The following is a 20,779-nucleotide window of genomic DNA, read 5'->3' on the forward strand; positions in this document are numbered from 1 at the left end:
CCCCCCTGCCCTTCCCTTCCCTTCCCTTCCCTTCCCTTCCCTTCCCTTCCCTTCCCGTCCCTGCAGAAGGCTGAGGGGCACACCATGCACACATTCAGTCTCTCCACCCAAGGATTATTTTCACCAGAGCAACATGCCCCTCTTCTCCACTCCCATTTGTAGCAGAACAGGATTTCTCTGCTTGTCTCCCAGAGGAGGTGAATAACAAGCTCTCTTTTTTTACCCTCCCCTCATTTTACAGCCATCTCCCTTCCTGTGATAAACGACATGACTAAAGGGGACACTAAGGTAAGGATGGGCCTGTAGTGGAAGATGCAAGTAAAGATGAAGGATGTGATGTTTAACCTCCACCTAGCTGCCTGGCTTTTGGGTGCCCCTGCTGAAATTCCCTGTAGGAAGTGCCAGGGATTTGCATGAGATCCATCTGCCCTACTCCCTCCCTACCAGGATTTACCCTTTATGCATCCCTTTGGGCAGGAGGGAATTCCTGCAGGATGTACCAAAGGGACCAAACAAGTTTGCCTAGAGGATGGTGAGGCTGGGGATGGAGGTTGGGTAACCCTCCCAGTCCTCCTACTTTCAGCTTTTCAAAGCTCACAACAGGAGGTGACTCAGAGGAGAGTGGGGGGAGATGTGATTCAGGAACAGGCATCGCTGGAACTGTGTGTGTTTTGGGGGGGTGTATACATCTGTGTTTGCATGTGTGTGATGTGTTACTTAAACATGCATGTTCTTAAAAAGTAGGCAACTGTCTGCTCTCAGATTGCTAATCTGTCCTCAGCTACTACTCAGCCTGTCTGGATGGCTACGAGCAGTGTGTGACTTGGCTGACCTCTCCAGCCACCTTTTATAGGCTTCGACCCATACATCTGTGTCATACCTCTGACATTCATAGCTGCACTTTACAAGTGTATGCACTCCCAGTGGGCTTTTGGCACCTGAATGCTTGGAGAGCTGTGTTTGCCTGTGTTGATCTGTGACAGACCTTCCCCCCTCCTTCCTGATACTGTAATACCTATAGTCTTTCAGATAACCTGATCTCTTACCTGCTCAAATTAAGACTGCTACAGAAATTAATGTTCAGAAAGGAAACACCCAGTCCTTCCCCTGCTACTTCTTGAATGTTTTTGTTTCCTGAAAATTTCTGCCCATCTAATTTTTCTCTCCAGGCATTAGTAGAGGAGGGCACATTCATGTCACTCTCAGCCACAGGCTCCATTGCACGTTGTCTCTGCTTGTTGTTACCTACAGGGCAAGCACCATGAGGCACACCTCCCTGTCTCCTGTCAGGTGTGTCTGGGCCTGGAGAGCTGTTGCTCTGTTAAGACTTTTAGCCTGCTTAGTCCTTGCTGGGTCTGAGCCATGAGCTGTGAGCCACTGAGTGCTGGCTTCAGGCTGTGTGCTGCTAACTGAGAAAGGGGACTCAGGGCAGGCACCTGCCCTGCCCCTGCAACTGGCCATGCCAGAGTGGGAAGCTCATTGGGCATCTGGTGAGACAATCCATTAATTCCACAGTTTTCCTTGTGAGATCTATTCCCCAATACGTTCTATGTGTAAAACATGGCACCTCCCAGTGAGCCACATTTAACTTTTGTGGAGGCTGGTGCAACTTCATGGAAATACTTCCACCAGGGAAGGATTGTATCCCAAACTTGCCGCTTCCCTGGGTACTGCACTGACACAGGCTCTATCTGAGAGCAAAAAAAAAGACCACACCTTTCTTTTGCGTTTTACTGCAACTGGAAAGAGCCATTAGGGCTTTTCCACCTTCACTGCCCTCTGAGACACAGCATTTCAGTGAAGGAAGTCATGGTCCCATGGGACAGATCAGGGCAGGGATATCATTACATGGGTACAGCAGTGAGCACTGCAGCTCTTCCTACACATCATGCTCTGTGCCACCAGCATTTGTGGGAGGCTCAGGGCTGTGAAATGACTAGTCAGCATCTGCAGGCCTGTCTTGGGCAGCTCATCAGACTTTCCTTACACCAAGGGCTTTCCATGGGCAGCTGAACACAACCAAAACATTTACAGTATCTCTGGTGTTTGATCACTTTTGTGCTCGAAGGACACTATTTCCCACTTACAAGCATACATTTCAGAAGGACCTGAACAAGCTGAGCTCAAAAGTGGTGAAGTCTGTCCTTGCAAGGACATGATCCTTTGGAGATTTCTGTGCAGGGACAGCATGAGCAGCTCTTAAGGATCTAGTTACATGCTCACAATTAGAGGACAGTTATGGCAAAATTCCAGTCAGAGATTCGGCACTGGATTCATTACATTCATTTGGAAATGATCTTCCTAATTCCCTGATACAGGCTGTTATTTCATGACCTTGTGAAGTCTCACTCTGCAAGACTTTCTTTTACAAAAAGACAAGGAGAGTGTTGTGGAATGACTGCACTCTTCATTTCATTATGTCACGAAGTTTCTCCACAGAGTTGGACATATTTCTGTGGTGACTGACATGTTAATTTGTGTTCAGACAAAGACCTTAGATCAGCTTAGAAGTCTTCAAAAAGCTTGTATATAGTGCTTCATTGGACCAGGTTCTTATTTCTCATGCTGAGAAAGTCCTTACTTCTGAATCTGCATCAAATACAGCCGCAATAAATGGCTCCAGATTTTGGGAAATCTGGGAGGGAAGTATCAGAATCTGAGATTTGTTCTATTTAATGGTAAAGTGACTCAAAGTAGTCTAAAATTAATATGAATGGATTGCTTCTGGTATAAGAGAATGATACCAGGGAAATGTCCCTGCTTTCTTTTCGTTAGATCTTTCATGTAAAATTTTTAATTCAGCAGGCAATCCCCTCAAACTCTGTAAGTAGTTAAGAGTTCAGCATTTCATGGCTATGACCTGCAAAAGCAGGATTCTCTCCTTACACAGGGTAAAAATTTGCCCATTCTGTCTGGTCAATGAATATATCCAGTTCCTTGAATGAGAAACATTGTAGATGACTGGGAATTGCTGACTTGTGTTTAATTTCTACTGCAGCCGCAGTGCTTTGCTCTCCTGAGAATGGTACCCTGTGAGGGAGGTCACGGCTCTTAGGGCTGTCTGCAGAAGTCATAAAGAGAAAGAGGTTCAGTGAGTGAATGTTCTGCCCCCAAGGCCTACTTGTATTATTTTTTTCAATTTAGCTTCTTTTTTTCTGCAAGCAGTTGTGAGCCCAGCATACTTTCTGGGCTGCTTTATCAACAACCATCATTTTGAACTGAGCAGCCTGATTCTTGCACTACTAATGGGCATTAAACTGTAATGAATGCTGCTTTCTCTCTTGTGTGACCATTTGGGTCTACCATGACCACGCAGCAGGGCTCCTGGTGGTGTGTCTCAGTGTGACAAGGGTGACTTCATTCCTGCCAGAGGTGCCACCTCGCCTTTGTGCCCATGGCTTTCATTCTCCTACTACGTATATAGTGCTGGGTGATCCCTGGGACATCAGTGGTGCTGCAGTTATATGGGTGAAGATCTAAACCTACAATCTCAGTACAAGTGGCAAGCTAGATAAATGCTTCTCATTTTACACCAAAGAAAAGGGCTGCTGGAAAGGGCAGGCCCAGAGTTCATCCTGTCTGTGAAGCTGCCTCAGGCATTTGCAAATGCTTCCAAGGAAAGTGTGGGAATTTTCCTTGTTGACTTGCCTCTGTGTATAGCTTTTCCAGTCTATAATGAATGGCTCGAACACCCAAGCACAAGGTCAAACACTTCTCCAGAGTGTCTTGTCCTTCTCTAGGGCTTGAGAGCAATGTTTCTCACCCACATTTGAAACTACAATTTGCCTCACCTCACTTTCCCTGCTTGTCCACACTCTGTGGTGCCTTTGTAAGGCCTGGCAAGATTTCAAGGTCATGACCACTTGTTGCTCTCTACAACCTCCCACTGAGCCCTTTTCTGAGGTGCAGGTTGAGCTATATTGACTTAAAAGAGGATGATTTTGAGCTCTCTATGTATATATCCAGATTCCCTTTGATCTCCTCATGTGCCCAGCCTCTGGAATGGGTTGGAGTCATGAGATCAACATGACACTCAGCTGAAGTGTGTGTCATGTTGAAGAAGCTCTTTCCATTGCCATGTGTCATTTGCTCACTTCTCAATTTCAGGAGGTACCTTCTGTTCCTGTGTTAGGTAAAACAAGAACCGAACATTCAGTTCTGGCTCGACCAGAAGAGCAAGAAGATCTGCGCCATCATCTGCTGCACTTTAGCCATGGTAACAAATAGATAGAGGAAAAAAATAGATAAAAGCTGTTCTTTAATTTGTATTTTTATTTCTTTATAGGTGATGAAGTGCATTGTAGAGGTCATCTCTGATACTTTATCGAAGCCAAATCCCCTGCCAATCAGCGAGGAATGCCTAGAAACACTCAGAGGAGGTACAGGCTCAGATTTGATGCTTGGTATCAGCAAGAGCTGATCTGGCAAGCAGGTGCTAGTCCTGCCCTGACACATGCTCTAATGCCTGACAAGGGGTCCCCAGCACCCTCACCTTCCTCCTGGTCACCCCACTGGGCTGCACCAGGCCCAGAAGCAGGGACAGAGGTGCTGCTTGGCCCAGGCCATGTATTGTGCTAGTACCATGGCCAGGGGGGTGCTGGGTGATGTGAAGCTGCCTGGTTTTCATGGGACCTTCCTGTCATCTTAACCACGTGGTTAAGGGATGTGGCAGCAAATCAGGCCAAGGGAGAGAAAAAAGTAAATGAAGAGGGGGGTGGCATTTGGGGTTGTTTTTAACTCCCTGGGGGTGGGAGGAGGTTGTATATGACCACTTTCTCTACCAAGTCTCCCCTGTTGCAGATGAACGAATCATTTCTATCCTTCGCCACCAAAATTTATTGAAGGAACTTCAGGAAATTGCTGCTCAAGGTACAGTTTCCCTGCAATAATTTGGGAAGAGGGGTTTTATCTGCTCCTTGCAGAGTTTTCTTGTTTGTGGTTTTTTTTATATTTTACATTAGTTTGTCATCATATAAATGTGCCCTAGGAAGTCTAGTTCCAGAACTTCCAGTAGAGACTGGGTGAGTGGGGACAGGAATTTTGCTTATAATAACTCCAGCATGCATCTGGTGATTTAAATGACTGTCAGTGGAGCTTGGTGGCCATGCAGAGTACAGGCATTTTGGGGTGGGAGAACCCTAAAAGGAAATACTGTAATTTAATTCAACAAATAACCAACAGCTCCCAAACTAGAAAGAAAGACAAGAAAAACTTCACTGTTTGCGCAGCTGGAGTCTAGCACTAAACCCAGACGTGGCAGAAGGGAAGCCTTGCTGAGCATCGAGCAGCACCTGGGCCTAAAAGACCCCAATGAAAGCCCTCAGTGGGGATTTTCCTGTTGGCTTCCTTAGGTTGGATGCAAATTCCTTTGGTTTGGAGAGGTGTGGGCAGATCACTACTTGTCAATGTGGGAGCAGCAGCAACACAGCACTGTACAAAGGGGTGTGCAAGGGGGAAAAGGGCTGTTCTCAGGTGCCCAGGTCCTTGGAGCTGGTGTGCTGGTCCCAGGCAAGACGACTTCAAACCTGGTGCAGACCCCTCTGGCCCAGTTGAGGATGCAACGGGGTTCTCCACAGGCTGCAGGGAGAGGAGCTCCCAGCCTTCTCTCCTCCTTCTCCTTGGGGTAACCCATCTGGCAGCCCTCCCTCACCAGGGTGTCCCTGTGCCCTGCTCCTGTGTGGCACAACTGCCAAGGATGGCTGGGAGACAGTGCCACCAGACTGCTTTCAGAGCAGAGAAGCCACAGGGGCAACAGAGAGAAGGGAGAAAGAAAATTCAGGAAGTCAAGGCCCATGCAGCTCCCAAAGGAGCAGTTTGGTCACTGCCCAAAATCCCCCTGGTGGAGGGGCTAGCTGGGCAGTGACCCCAGACAGGCTCTGTGGATGCTCTGATAATTCAGAAGAAAGAATCACGGGCTTCTTCAGTGCACCGGGATGCTGCTGCCCAGGCACACCAGGGTTGTGAGGGAGAGCACTCAGCTGTCAGACAGGCTGTGCCACACAGCATGGCATCTACGTGAAGGGACTTCTTTCACAAAGATGCATCTTGCTCTGCTCTTTCCTTGGCTTGAGCCCATCACACCATTTTGTCCTGGGTAACATGAGCTCTAATCTACAGATCACAGTGACTGGGGATGCTGCTGCCCAGGCACACCAGGGTTGTGAGGGAGAGCACTCAGCTGTCAGACAGGCTGTGCCACACAGCATGGCATCTACGTGAAGGGACTTCTTTCACAAAGATGCATCTTGCTCTGCTCTTTCCTTGGCTTGAGCCCATCACACCATTTTGTCCTGGGTAACATGAGCTCTAATCTACAGATCACAGTGACTGGGGATGGGAGAGTTGTGTAGCCCAAGGGAAAAGTAAAGGTGTTTATCTTGGTCTCCTCTGTACTGGCTGCAGCTGGTCCTGCTCAGGCTGGAGAGCCCACACCACCCAGCTCTGCCTCGCCTTGGGCTAGAGAGGACTGGGCTGGCAGTGTTGGCTCTTACCTTTACATTAAGGCGTAGAAGCAAGACATGAGCTGGGTTAGACAGGGCCTGCTTGGCTTGCAGATCCCGTTGGGATGGGGCTGCCTGGAGAGCACTGGTTTCCAGGAGAGCTGTGCTCTGACCTCCAGCTTGTGCTGCCTTCAGACAATGCTTTCTCCAGGGTATTGCTTTTGTTGAGCTGGCTCCAGAGGCTGAGGTGTGGGAGCTTGGGGCCCTGGACCATCCTCAGAGCGGGAATGAATGCTGCTTCTCCCTCCCGGGGAGCAGTGGGAGGGCAGTGTCCAGGGGGAGGGGTCTCCACGACCAGGCAGGAGGGCATGGGAGCTCTCAACGCTTATCTCAACAGGGATGTGTGGGCAGCATCTGGCAGGAGGCAATTTTTATCCTTCAATATCCTGATGCTTAAGTCTTTTGTTGGCCTCAATGTGCTGCTGTTCAGCATCTCTTATTCCCTAGATCTCCATCAATATTAGTTTTCCTAGCAACCCAACATCTCTGTTTGTTTAAAGACCTTTTTCTTTCCTGCAGATGATGTTTTGATGGTGGCTTTGTTACTGCAGTTGGTACACATACCCTCCAGTCTCACTTCTCCTCGCAGCTCCCCTTTGGCAGATGTGTCCATTGTAGAAAATATGCATATAATTATAAAGGGCACAGAACTATTTTCCTACTTCTACTTTCTGAAACACAGGAGGGGCTGTTGCCTTTCCTTATTTTTTGTTACTTGGCACAGGTGCTAATGAGAGATCTCAGCAGCAGAAGAAAAACAGTGGCTTCGAAGATGAACTTTCTGAAGTCCTTGAAAGTCAGAATGACAAGAACAAGCAGAGAGGTCAGTGTCAGTTTCTCCCCTAGGAAAACCAGGTCAAGCTGTAAACAAGGATGTTCTTTCTAACAGCCTTGATATGTCCATCTGCTTCTCATTTAGGCATCTTCTCTGATGCTGCCACTGACATGCACAAGCAACCCAGTGTTTGCTTTGTTCTTATTTACCATCTTAAACAATGTGTGATTTCTGAGCTACGGGAACTGGTGATGGTCAAGTTTCCAAACATACTGTTCTTTTCCACCCTGCTGCCAACACCATCACTCCTAATGCTTGAAATGAGTAACAGCCAGGGAAATTCTGTACTGAAAGACTCACTGATACAGGCAAGAGCCACCTGGGTCTGCTCCTGCCACCCTTGTTTCCAGGCCTCCAAGATATTAGGTTATGAGTCTCTGAAGGAAAAACTGAACTTGGGATATACGCAGTGCACACACCCACACAAAACACCTGAATCTTGGAAAAAAAACACATTCAGCTGGGATTTCCTCTTGTCACTAAGTTTCCATGGCCTGGCTACAGACAGGCAGTGTAGCAGAAAGGAGGATTTGTCCCCTTCCCTTTTCCACACCAGGAAGAGATGATGCCAATGCATGGTGAGACAGTTCCTTGTCCAGCAGCAGCACTCCCACAGAGGGGCTCGAGCAGGCTCTGGGGTGTGTGGCTGAGCCATGGCAGTGCAGCAATGCCACAGCATCAGCCCAAGCTGCCTGAAGTGATGAGGAGCAATACCTCTGGGGGCTGCTGCTGCTGCCAGCACAGCCAAGAGCCAGCAGAGCGGATGGGTGGTTCTGGCTGTCCCTCCCACCAGGGCAGGCCCAAACCTCTTACTCCAGCAGTGTGGAGACTGCATGAGGATGAAGCATGGCACACTGGGCCACCCAGGTCTGTAGGCAGCCCAGTGACACCAGCACAGTGTCACTGGGGGTCACCAGCCCTGCGTGACCAGATCTCTGCATCCCCTCAACCCAGTGCACTCCTCAGCCCTGCTTTGGCCTGTGCTCACTTTTCCATACCCATCTGACTTTTCCCACTGCTCTTTAGCTCCCCATCTCTTCCTTTGCAAAGTGATTTCTATAGCTAATTACATAAAAAGAGGCTAGTCCCTGGCATGAGCAAGAGCGAATAACAGCCCACATTGAGCTCCTGCTGAGTAGCTGCTTTGCCGAGGCAGAGCCGGCCCCAGCTCCCTCTCACTTGCCTGCAAACAGCACTGGCCCCCTCCTCAACCTGGTGGGAGCAATAAGGGTGTGATGTGCACAGCATTCAGAGCAGGTAAAGCCGTGCAAGTGCCATATTACACTCCTAAATCCTTTAATTTTACATGAGATCTGGTTTCATGTGGGGCAAGTTTGTTGCTGGCATCTCAAGAGATGGCAATGAGGACGGTGCTGCAGCAAAGCACTTTGGCATATGTTTAACTTCAGTCTTGGGAGCCTCTCCAGGAGATCAGGCACTAGTGAGAGCACCAGCTTGCGTGAACACAAGCACATGTTGAAGTGACTTGTGAAAGGATCCATGGGCTGGTTAACCAGGTTGCTGAGTGGGGCTGAAGCTCCCTAAGAAACACATGGGTTTTGCTGTTTGTGAAATGAGATCTCAGGAGAGCTGTTGCTTCTTGCTCCTCCCTCTGCAGATGCAGCAGGGGAGCACCCTGAAGAGGAGCAGCCCACAGTGTCCCTCTCTGAGTTGGCAGCACAGAAAACCCAGCAAAATGATGATTCAAGAGAGGAGGGAAAAAACAGCCTGGAGGAGAGGGAGCCCAGGCCATGGGATGATGACCCCAGAGAGAAGGAGAATCGAGAGGAAGCGAGGAGCAACGAGATCAGGGGTGCAGAAGGTGCCCAGCGAGATAAAGCTTTGGACAATCACATCAGCAAAGAGTTCAGCAAGGATGAGCGGCAGCAGCGAAAGCATGAAGAGGAGCAGCCCAGAGGCCCCAGGGACAACCTGGAGCTTGAGGACGAGGGAGAGCAAGCATCCAGGCAGGGCCAGGAGCAGAGCAAGGAGGTGGCAGGGGAGCGTGTGGAGCGGGAGGATGACAGAGGAGATGATGCTGCAGAGGAGGACCCTACTGAAGTAGAGAGGTCACTTGATTTGGCTGAAGAGGACGTGGAGGCTGAGGAGACGCAGGGAGATGACAGTACGTATCCCAGATGACTGCACTGATAGCCACCCAGGGTGAGCTGAGAGCACTAAGACAGAGGAATAAGAGGCTTTAAAGCCTAAAAGTTCAGGCAGGTGCTTACCAGGTTTACAGAAATACCCCTGCTGACAGCTACCCACACCCCCCAATGCAAGCACCCACCCACGTGGGCCAACGCACAGTGGGTAACACAGGCCCGGCAGCTGCCTCCTGCTCAGTTTTCATAGCATCCAGGGACAACTAATTTATTTTGTTTGAACTTCCTACATGGTTTTTGACTGCTGCCTCCAAGCCCTGTTACTGACATGGTGACATGAGAGTAAGTCAGGAACCCCACCCTGCATCGCCCCTGCAGGCTGGGTTCAAAGGTGGAGTGTAACCAGGTTAACACTTGTGCTCACTGTTGTGTTTAATACTCTTCCAGATAATGATGATGCTCTGGGATTTGGAAAAGATGGGCAGAGCTCTGAGGAGGAAGAGGAGGAAGAGCGACCCCGGGCACTGAGAGGAGGAAGGCATCACCTGGAGGATGAAGGGATGCAGGAGGAGGAGGAGGAGGAGGAGGACACCTTCCAGCCCAGGGATGCCAAAAGTGAAGAGTTGGAAGAGGAGTCCTCCAGGGAATGGGAAGACTCCAAGAGGTGGAATAAAATGGATGAGTTGGCCAAGCAGCTGACTTCAAAGAAGCGCATGGAAGAACATGATAGTGGGGAAGACCCAGACAGGTCCATGAAAATGGCATTCAGGTCCCACAAGTATGATTTCAATAGTCCAGAGGAAGATGTGAGAAGGTCGTGGAAGCACCACTCAAAGGAAGACAGCAGTGAAGGAGGCTTCCCGCTTGCTCCCATGCCCGAAGAAAAGAAGGACGAGGAAGGCAGTGCTAACAGGAGAACGGAGGTTGGTGTACGTAGTCTTAAGAATAAATCCCACTTGGTTATTACTTGGGAGTCCAAACTAGGCTTGGAGATGTGGATGGTACCTTGGCATTATGCAGCCAGCACTGGTTCTCTGTGACATTAATGAGATGCTTGGTGACCTTTTAGCCGTTCAGCTCTAGGTATTACTGATTTGCACCTGTCTGTGCCTTTATTTTTTCCCTTGTTTTAGTGATTAGTGCAAAAACGTTCCCTGATCCAGAGTCTTAAAAATGAGGCAGAACTTCTACACTGGTCTGTTCTGGACATGGTGACCAGCACTGTCTCTGAAGCCTGGGGTTGGGTCTTGTATCCCGGAGTCCCTCCAGGTCAAAGGGAATACTTCCCCTAGCTCAGGGACAGTGAGCAGTGTCAGAGCCTCTTACAGAGGCGAACTGGGGTGCAGCCGTGGTGAGAGAGCTGGAGCATCAGAGTAGAAATGGTTGACAAATATGTGAACACATTTGAGGCAAGCTTTCAACGTCAGAGACCTTCTCCCCTGGTACCTCATGTGATGCTATGTAGTAGCTCAGCACCTCCCTGGCAGCCAGGAGCAGTGGTTTTGCCTTTGTGCTGAGGTACAGCTCCAGGCATGGATGTTTCTTTGGGATAGAGCAGGGGGTGGGATGGTGGGGCTAGGCATGGGCTCTGCTGGTGTTTGCACTGAGATGCCTGCGTATGTAAAATAGCTTCAGGCCATGGCATAGATGCACAAGAGCTGCTATAGAAAGGCCACCAAGTGATGCACAGCTTGAATATTTAAACTGATGGCTTCCTCAGCAAGTTTTCCCAAACAGAAAAGCCTCTTCTGGTACTGAAGGTGCATGTGGACACCCAGTGCAGCGTGGGGAGAGGGGACACCGTTGTCCTCTCCATGAGCAGGGCACGTGCTGCACTTGCTGCAGCTGTCAGGCACCTGCGCCCGTCCCAGTTTGACACCATTGCCTAAACGCAGGTATCTAGTCCTGTTTGGCAGTGCCCACCCTGGCCCTGGCTCCTCAGCAGCCACCTCCCTCCAGCCCCACATTCTGGAGGGAGAGACCTACCAGGAGCTGCCCTGCCCAGCAGCAGGGCTGGGGGAGGACGGTGGCTGTGTGTCTTGCACCCGCCACCAGCTGCAGCAATTGAACGTGTGGACAGGACTAATGAGTGTTGCACACAGACATCTGTCCAGAGGGGCGAATGCAGGAGCAGGCTGAGGGGATGGGGCGCGATGCAGCTGTGCTCATGTCAGCACTGACAGCTAGCCCTGGGCAAGGCTTTCTGCAGCTCAGGGGGATGAGGGCTGCCCACCCATGGCCCCTGATGCATGCCCTGGGCTTTCTTTGCAGGACCAGGAGCTGGAGAGCCTGGCCACCATCGAGGCTGAGCTGGAACGCGTCGCGCACAAGCTGCACGAGCTGAGGCGAGGCTGAGGGTCCCAGCTTGCCCTTCACAGGCGAAAGCCGCCACTGCTGCCCTCCTCCCTCCCGACCGCGTTTTCATTTCCTGATTTAAAAGCAATTAAGCCGGAGCAGAAGCATCGTGCCTAGGAAGCCAACCTCGCTAGCACCCAGGCCTGCCGCTCTTGCCGTAGTGTTGTGTCCATCGCTGCTTCTTCACCTCACGCTCCCCTGTCCACACAGATGCCCATCTACCCGGCCGGGCACTGGTGGGCACAAAGTGTGATCTACACGTGTATTTTCTGTCTGGGTGGGGTTTTTTTTCCCTCTTTTTTTAAAAAGACAAGACAGCTTTCTAGAAAGTTCTCCTTCCACCGGTAGTTTCACTGGGTAAAAAAACTGCAATAACTTGTTATCTTTTGATTAAAAGCTGAGAACTCTGACTGTAATATATTCTATATAAAAAATTTATCTAAGGAAAAATAAAACTGCAGTGGGTTCCTTCCTTTGTTTTGGCAGCTTCAGTGTCGGTCATCAGCACGCTGCAGGGCTGGCGGAGAGGAGGGGGAATAGCAGCCTCCCCTCACCACAGACACATTGTGATGGCATTTCCCTCCTTACCCAGCTCCAGCGCTGCTGCCCGCTGAGGTCCAACATCGAGGACATCTCTTTGAGGTCCCAAGCACTGCGGGGGTCTCCCTGCTGCACAGCACAGCCCCGGCACTGCGTGTCCTGGGTGCTGCAGTGAGACATGGGTCACGTCCATAGTTCATCAATGAACATGGGGTTGACCAGAGAGAAAACAGCTGAGAAGTTTAAACACTGTGGCAATACTTGGCCAAGTCAAGCTATTTGGACAATACATGAGTGGGTAAAAAAAAACAACCAAACAAAAAACCCCAAATAGGCTAGTCAGGAGGAAACAAACTACTGGTCTGTGTTCCCCCAGAGGCAAAGACTGGTCCTGAGGGGACGTCCCTCCTGCGCCTTGGTTCGCAGGAGCTGTGGTGGCCTGCTGGCACAGTGCTGACAGGCAGAACCTTCCCCATCCTTTGGGCTTCAGGCCACACACTGGCTGGAGGTATGGGCGGTACCTGGGCTGGGGAAGCTTCCCCCAAAAATCGCTGAACACTGATCACAAGATTTTAGGCTTTCTATGTGTATCAGCAGGAGAGGAAAAAAGCATCCCACTGCCGGGGCTGTGTCCCACCTGCCAGCTCGAAGCTCAGCTGTCTCACATCACCTGCAGCCCAGACAGTGGAGATGCTCAGGGAATGGCTGCCAGGCTTTGAACTCGACATATTCCTTTATTCTGCTGAAAACGTCAGCACCATCAGCCCACGGAGTGAGTTGCACTGGAGGTGGGCACGCAGTGTCCCCTCTGCGCAGGAAGTGCTGGGTGTCCGGCGCTGTCCCCCTCCACCCACCGAGCGAGCTTCCCCAGGGAGGGTGGAGGGGCTGCCGAGCGGCAGTGCCCTCACCCCCAGCCCTGGGCAGCCTCACAGCTGCAGAAGGAGGCAGCGAGGCCGAGGCACAGCTTGAAAGCTGCCCTGGCACAGGGTGCAAGCTGGGATGAGGTGCAGGGCAAGAACCTGACTGGGGAAAGTGCACTGGGGAGAGGTGCAAGTCTCCCAACCCCAGCCTGAGGAGATCGTGCTCTCATTAAGCACAGGGAAACGCGGGTAGGAACAGAAGTGAAACCACAGCTGTTCTATGGAAACAGTATTAAAATGTCACTTATTAGAGAGTTAATCTAAAAGTTAATCTAAAAAGTTCTAAAAGCCACATTTTACTTACTGATCTTAATTTAAATTTTAATATTGTACTTTGTTTCTGTCTTTTTTGTGGCAAAGTCTCTGCCAGTAGCATCACCCATACAACCTCTTGCAAACTCAGGTCTACTTGTCACAAAATTCACAGAAACCCTCAGCCACACACCCCAACCCCAAAAAACCAAACAACCCACCTTAGAAACGCAGCCATCCCAAAGGAGTTGGGCGAGTTTTTCCACAAAGGATGGCAGCAGCAGACAGAACTTGTCTATTGCTGCTACAAAATCAACAAGAGGAAAAATAATGTTACCTGATGGAGCTACTACAAAAACCAGGACACTGTCTTAACTGGATAATCAAGGGATCACCAACATTTGGGACCCAAGGACTCTCTTCCAAGGGAAGGGTGGCATTCAAGGCCTGAGCACTGGGCCTGGGAGGACACCCTACCAGCTGGTAAATGCCGGCCCTGCGGCCGCTGCACCTCTGCTCTACCCCTGCAGGGCTTGGCCTTGGGGCCGACCCCACGCGCTGATCCCCAGGCAGCCTTCACATGAGCGCCCTTGCTGAGCGGGTTTGTTGCTTAGCAAAGTTGAATGCTGCTGGGTAAGATACCCATCTTTCCTGTGCTAGCCAAAATAGGGCCCCACTTAAAAAACCTGCTCGGTTCTGAGCAGTCAGAAATTCCCTATCCAGGAAGATAAAGGAAGAATCAGCCCAGAAGCCTCCATCAGGAATAAATTCTTAAAGTACAGCAGTAGCCTGAATCTCAGTGACGTTTAGCTGTGTTATATAGTAAGATAAAAATAGCTGACCTCCCACTAGTGTTAGAAGAGAAATAAAATCGAGTCTTGCTGGTGCAAGGAAGTCCAAAGCAACTGCAAACAACTGCACTGGGGAAGGATGTGAAAACCAAGTTCCCATGAAAATACGCTCTCCCCAGTGAGCTGCTTACCTCACTGCCCTAGCTGCTCATAAAGAGAAAGCAAAGTAGAACTTGTTATAAGGCATTTATTTCCATTATGTGTTGGAAAGGGACAATTCTGTCTTCAAAACAATTACAGAGATAATGCCACCATACCTACTGTATATTGCTTTACTGTTGAAACCAAAACATTGTCCGAAACAGGTGCTTGGCAAATGAAAAGCAAATTAATATATTAACATTGAAATCAACGCTGTCAGATGAAAGCACCATCTTCATTGTCAGATCTGATTAGTCATGCAATTGAAGTTAAGATGCCAAATAGCAAGTATTTTTGGTTTTTACAGTAAGCCATGATCTTTTAAGGGTTTATATAATTCTATACAAATTTAAGTGCAAAATGGGAATTACGTTTCTGAAATCATAGTGAACCGGGCTGAAGCAAATCACAAGACACTCTTGTTAACACTATACAGCTGGATTTGAACACAAATATTGCTGAACTTGAAAAACTTAGCACATACACAAGATGGTACCCAAGATTCAGCCATGCTTAGCTGGGGAGCAGTGCTGGAGAGTGAAGGAGAATATCCAACACTGTTCTCACCCGGAGGGCCAGTTTTCTTAAAATTGTTGGGATCCCTAGGAATTGTTGTTACTCCATTTTAAGAATGACCACATTTTAATATGTGGTTCTCACATGGGTATACACAAGCTGTATTGAATACTGAATCAGAAATAAATAATAAAAGATACATCTAATACATCTTTTATTTTTAGTTGGTTTTTTTACAGCACTGACTTTACAAGAAGATAAACAACTCATTTTTAGGGGCTGCTAACATCTGAAACAAAGAAGTCACTATTTTATACTCAACATATAGTCAACCTTTTAATAACTTTATATATGTATATATGACTTTTCACACACAAAAAATGTTAAAATAATTTATACCTAAAAACTACTGTGTAAAGAATGAAGGAGGAAATAAAAATGTGGGTTTCCTTAAAAAGGATGGAAGAGGAAGACCTGATTTTCATGAACTCCATTCACTGTTTCAACTATTTCTGGAGCTTCAAGAGATCTCCAGGCCATCAACAAAATCTTCCTAACACATCAGGAGCCCTCTGTAAACTCGAAGCACACTGGGCAAGGTCACCTGCTAATGAGCTCATGTGGCCCCCAGGCACCTGCTAGTGTCAGCCCCAGTGGATTCAGGGTAAGAAAGATGGAGAGAAAGAGGAAGCACCTCCATAGAGTGAAATTCTGGACCAGTGGTATCACGATGTCCACTGGCCAGGATTTTACTCCCAAGCCCTACCTCTCCTCACCCTCCTTCTGCATCACAGATGCAGGACATTTTCTTACAGCGGATTTTTTACTTCCACAGGAGAACTGTCCCAGCAGCAGGGATGGACCAGACCCCAACGGACACCTGCACGCACACAGTGAGAACACTTTGGAGCCATTGCTTGCTACAGAGGCTACTGTGCTTGTGTTGCTGAGGAACTGATCTAACATCTCCATTTATACCTGGATCCTCTCAAACTTCAACAATCTTTAATAATTTCTGTGGCCATGTGAACATGTCAGAATCCAAGGAGGACCTGAAACCCATCTAGTCAAAAGCTCAAGTGTTGATGGCCTGGATCCACACAGAGTGAAGAGGGAAAGGACAGGTAGTGAAGATGTGGAAAGTACTTGTCTGGAGGTTACATTCTTCTGAAATAGATATTAAAGCAATATTACAAATAAAATGAGCAATGCGATCTGCAATGGTGTGTCTGTTTATCTATGAAAGCGCAAGGAAATTATATTAAAGGAAATATTTTAATCTACACAAAAGATTTTCACATACTCTTAATTACAAAACACACAGTTGCAACACCATAAAGTAATTGTATATTGAATACAGAAATCAATACATCTCTTACTAAAAAGGAGAGAGGAAAAGAAAATTAGCAGGGTAATGCAAGTGAACTCCTGCAAGTGTGCACATGGGGAGACTGCTAAACTTATAATAGACTCTATTCACTAAAAAACGAAACAAAACAATAAAATCCAAGATTTTCTGCACAGCTGTGGAAGGCAAGGCTGGAAGCTAGTGTGAAAAAGCCTGACCCACCTGTCACTGCTGCCACGCAAAGACTTTGAGAAACCAGTGTTAGTCTAAGAACCGATAAGCCTGGATTTTTTTAGTTGGATGGAAACAACAGAAGCATTTTTCCTCTGTTTTGCACTTTTTTGCCGGCCAATTCAAACATCTCTGGCCCCATTTATTCTGTTGCCTTTGGACTGTATCCTGCCTATGTTACCTACCCACTGCTCCACCTGGTCGTTCCCTGGCTGGATACAGCCTGCAGTTACCTGGAGAACCTGAGGCTTTATCTCGAGTAATCCTTGTTACCTTGTGAAGCCTCAGGGTCGGGTTCTTAATTTGTACTCACTGATGATGAAAACAAATTACACTGGCAGTTTTCCATCTGAGTAACCTGCTGTGGACCTCCTGTGCACAAACATTCACACATTGAGGATGGAGATCTTTAAGCAGCTTTATCATTCCAACAGTCTGAATAGTACTAATAAAAATAGTGCATCCTATCTACCAACCAGCCTGGTCCATCGGCTCCTGCAGCCCAGAAGCTGAATAGTCAGAGACATGGTTAACCAAAGGCAAAACAGCATCGGCTCCGTGGCAGTTCTGCGTTACACAAACCACAAGTGTCAGCACCACTGCTCCTAGTTAGGCTGCATTTCTGCAGTTGGTTTTCACCCAATGATGGGGATGTTCTGGTACAGCCATTACAAACCCAAGCACCACGCTGCAAAGTCAGCTAGAGGGGGAGGAAGATGGTGATGGCTTTACATCGCAGGCAGTAATATCACTCCATCTCTCATCAACAGGGAAAAAACTTCACCTACTGAGGCCGATTACACAATTACAGTGGAAACCAGAGTCCCACCTCCTCCATCACACTGACACAAAACCTGGAGAAATTCCAGTCAAGCTAATGGTGTTTGTGTGGAATTCTAACAGTGAAGCAGAACAGAAATAGATCCCCAAGAAGCTAACTGGTGACCATGTGATTTTAATATAATTGCTCCCATCAACACAGAAATAATAGTTATGCCTGTGAAAACACAGCAGCTCTTTTTCTAAGCCACAATAACAGAATTCAAACAGATATTATGGAAAATCTCCCTCAGATTGTCTGCAATTTTAAAAGCATTCTGGTATGGGCATTCTGGTATGGTCTAACATTACTAGCCTCCTCTACTTTTATGAAAAAAGACGAGACTACAGAATATGAACTAACTTACTGTGAAGGTTATCTTAAATCAAAACTATCCTGAACTTACCAAACGAGGCAGCAATTCAGAAAAGCACTTTAGCACAGGCTTAATAACATACGCATGCTCGAATGCGCTGCAATAATGTAACTGTATGTCTGGATACTCGGTAATTTACAGTTTTGGCTTTTAAAAGTTGGTCTCCCACTTTGCCCCTGTGATTTAGCAACATTCTGGTATACAAGCCATAACAATAATTTCTGCAAGGAAATATAGCAATACAGCAATTGCATGGTGATTTATATGAAAACCCTATCGTAATGCCACATCACAACAGGTACCTGCATATCTGCACCTGGTAAATTAAAGTGATATCGATACATCTGATAAATAAAAAATAAATTACAGACTATGGGAAAAATGTCACTGATCACACCGATGACCTAAATTTGTTTTCTAGTTACTGCCAAGATCTGAAGTAATATTTAAATATAGTATTTCTGCAAGCCTTCAGAGACTTACAAAATAAACTTCTAACAATCATTTGTAAACAAGTTTAAAATGCACAATTATATTTCAGTAGTTTATTTTGGAGAAATAAAGCAGTGCAAAATAGGCCAACCAAAATTCAGAAGGCAGCCAGGAAAATAAAATTCTTATTTGATGTTCTAACTAGGAAACAGCATACAGACATTTCCATTGGATCAAACACTCAGATTCATGTAAACATACTTAGTTTGAAAGGTCTTGAGTTATTAACCCAGTTTTAACATCATTGCTTCTTCCCCACCACCCAATAAAAAAAACCCAAAACAACCAAAAGCAAAAAACCCCAAAACAATCCCAAGCCATTGTAATAAAGGGAGCAAAAGGCAAGTCTACAAACACTCTACCAGCTGGTTACAAGAAAGTACCATACAAAAATATGCACTGGCAAGTTCCTTCCTGAGGGTATCTTCTGTTACACATGTAACATAAAAACACTTTTTATTTTAAACAAATAAAAACAAACCTCACACTGCAGATGTCAATTTTATTTCAGTCATGGCTTTACGAAAGGCTTGGTCTATCACGAATATTTTTATAAACCCTTACCTATGTACATTTGACACACTCACACCACAACCACCCGAGACCTGCGAGCTGCAGACAACATGGGACCCAGCAGCCTCAAAGCATACAAGGGTTGTGAAGCACGCCCAGCTCAAAACTGATCTGTAATAGCCTAGGAACCTGGCTGCATTTATGTTCACCCTGGAATTTGAGAGATACCACGCTCATAAGGTCCTTCCACTCCCTACAGAAATACCTTAAAGTTAGTAACCCTTCTAGAGGTGGAATAATCTCTTCTTAAATCATCCTTGAAAATCCAGTCCCAGCTACAGGAAATTCCCAAGAATGGCATTTTGGAAAAAAGCCCAGCCTCTCTTAAGGAAAAAACATTGTTTACACAAAAGAACTGCCACACAATATTCTTGAAAACTTTTTCCCCTCCAGGACTGGTACCATCAGGTAGGGTGGTCACATCTTTTACACAGTTCATTCCTCTCTCCATGGTCTATCTGGGCTTTAAGCTCTAGATCCTTTCCTTTTAAGTAGATATCAAACACATGATACTAAACAAACTGGTATTAAATGCTGCAGTGATGGATGCTTTACAAATACCTGCTATAGGAAGACAGAAATTCCCCTATCTGCAAGCTAGGAGCTTAACTAAGGAAATTTTCTTAGCATTCTCCCCCACCCCCAAAATGCATTTTAGGGCTTATATAGGGCAGGGAAGGTCACTCTGTCTACCAAAATAGTGTCTCCATTCTCAGCGCTGACTTGGATATTTCCAGTTTAGTGTTCAGAATTGGCAAAAGTTTCAAGAGTTCTTAACAGCAGAAGATGCTGCCATACTAGAAGATGCAAGAGAGGGTGAACACTGTAGGTTATCTGTGTATCTCAAAAGGTACAATTTGTCTGCGCTGTAGTTTACAAATAGTATAAAGTACTATTGTAAATTACCACAGGGCCTCATCTGGCAGCCTGCAACAAAGTAATGTGGTCTCTAAGCTAGAGCTGTCATGTCCTTCTGTCTCATACAAAGGTACAGACTTCTGCTTAAATTCAACTTGCCAAAGAAAAAACAATGCACACTAGCATGGATCTGTGGAAGACAGCAACTGTGTTACCTCTTAGGATCCGTGGATCAGGCACTGCTCCAAGGAAAATGCACGGCTCTATTTGCGAGCCTTTTTGCAGAGCTGCCCCAGAGTCCTCACAAGAGCAATGGAGGGACAATTAAATTCTCTGCTAAGAGATGAGCTGCTTCCATTAACTCTTCTAGGATTGCACCACTAGCAGACGATTGAAAGGATGATATTTGATCTACTAAATCACTCAACCTTACTATCGGCATCCTGCCTGGATCAAACGTATTGCTGTTGGCAAGCCTGGGGAGAAGCTGTTTTTGGTGGAAGCTATGAGGCCTGGGGGAAGAACTGCAAAGCTGGAACTGGGGTGGTCACCTCAGTTCTGCACCCTGAACAAACAGACCGCTCTGTCCCACTCACAGTGCCACAGCTTCACGGCAAGCTACATGTCAACATCTTGACTGATCAATTTTTCAAGAGATCTGGTTTAGTGATACTGAAGTTATCTTAGCTTTCTTTTGCAATGGCCTACCTGGAGAAAGGGAACAGAGAATATTTTAGGCAAAAATCTCTAGCACTGTTACATTCAGACACATTTCAACATTATTATCTTCTTGATACCATGAGGTCCGATTTGAAAATGCTGGTCACCAGTGATTACAAAGAACAATAGAAATGAAAGAGCAACCCTCCCGCAATGAAAGGACTAGTGTTAAAACCCACGTGTGTGTAAACTCACTACAGATTTGCAACTGGAATCTGACAAAATGGATCTGAATCACTTTCTTGCCCTCCACTTTTCAGTCCATTTCATCAGCAAATTAGGTTAAATCTAATGGAAGGTTTTTTTTATTTTGTTTTTTTTGTGTTGTGTTTTGTGGTGTTGTTTT

At 47.1% G+C, this 20,779-nt stretch overlaps 1 protein-coding gene across 1 annotated transcript in view; it reads left to right on the plus strand.

Moving 5' to 3' along the window:
• Positions 1–11,795, plus strand: part of CHGA (chromogranin A) — a 12,311-nt gene extending 516 nt beyond the window's left edge. The window contains exons 2-8 of the mRNA XM_010178321.1: positions 242–288; positions 4,286–4,379; positions 4,801–4,869; positions 7,225–7,323; positions 8,954–9,460; positions 9,888–10,363; positions 11,712–11,795. Coding sequence (XP_010176623.1) covers positions 242–288; positions 4,286–4,379; positions 4,801–4,869; positions 7,225–7,323; positions 8,954–9,460; positions 9,888–10,363; positions 11,712–11,795 — 1,376 coding nt within the window. The remainder of the gene's footprint in view (positions 1–241; positions 289–4,285; positions 4,380–4,800; positions 4,870–7,224; positions 7,324–8,953; positions 9,461–9,887; positions 10,364–11,711) is intronic.
• The last annotated feature ends 8,984 nt before the right edge of the window (positions 11,796–20,779 follow it).

Source organism: Antrostomus carolinensis, unplaced genomic scaffold, assembly GCF_000700745.2.
Source record: "Antrostomus carolinensis isolate BGI_N321 unplaced genomic scaffold, ASM70074v2 scaffold18441, whole genome shotgun sequence".
Classification (NCBI taxonomy): Eukaryota; Metazoa; Chordata; class Aves; order Caprimulgiformes; family Caprimulgidae; genus Antrostomus; species Antrostomus carolinensis.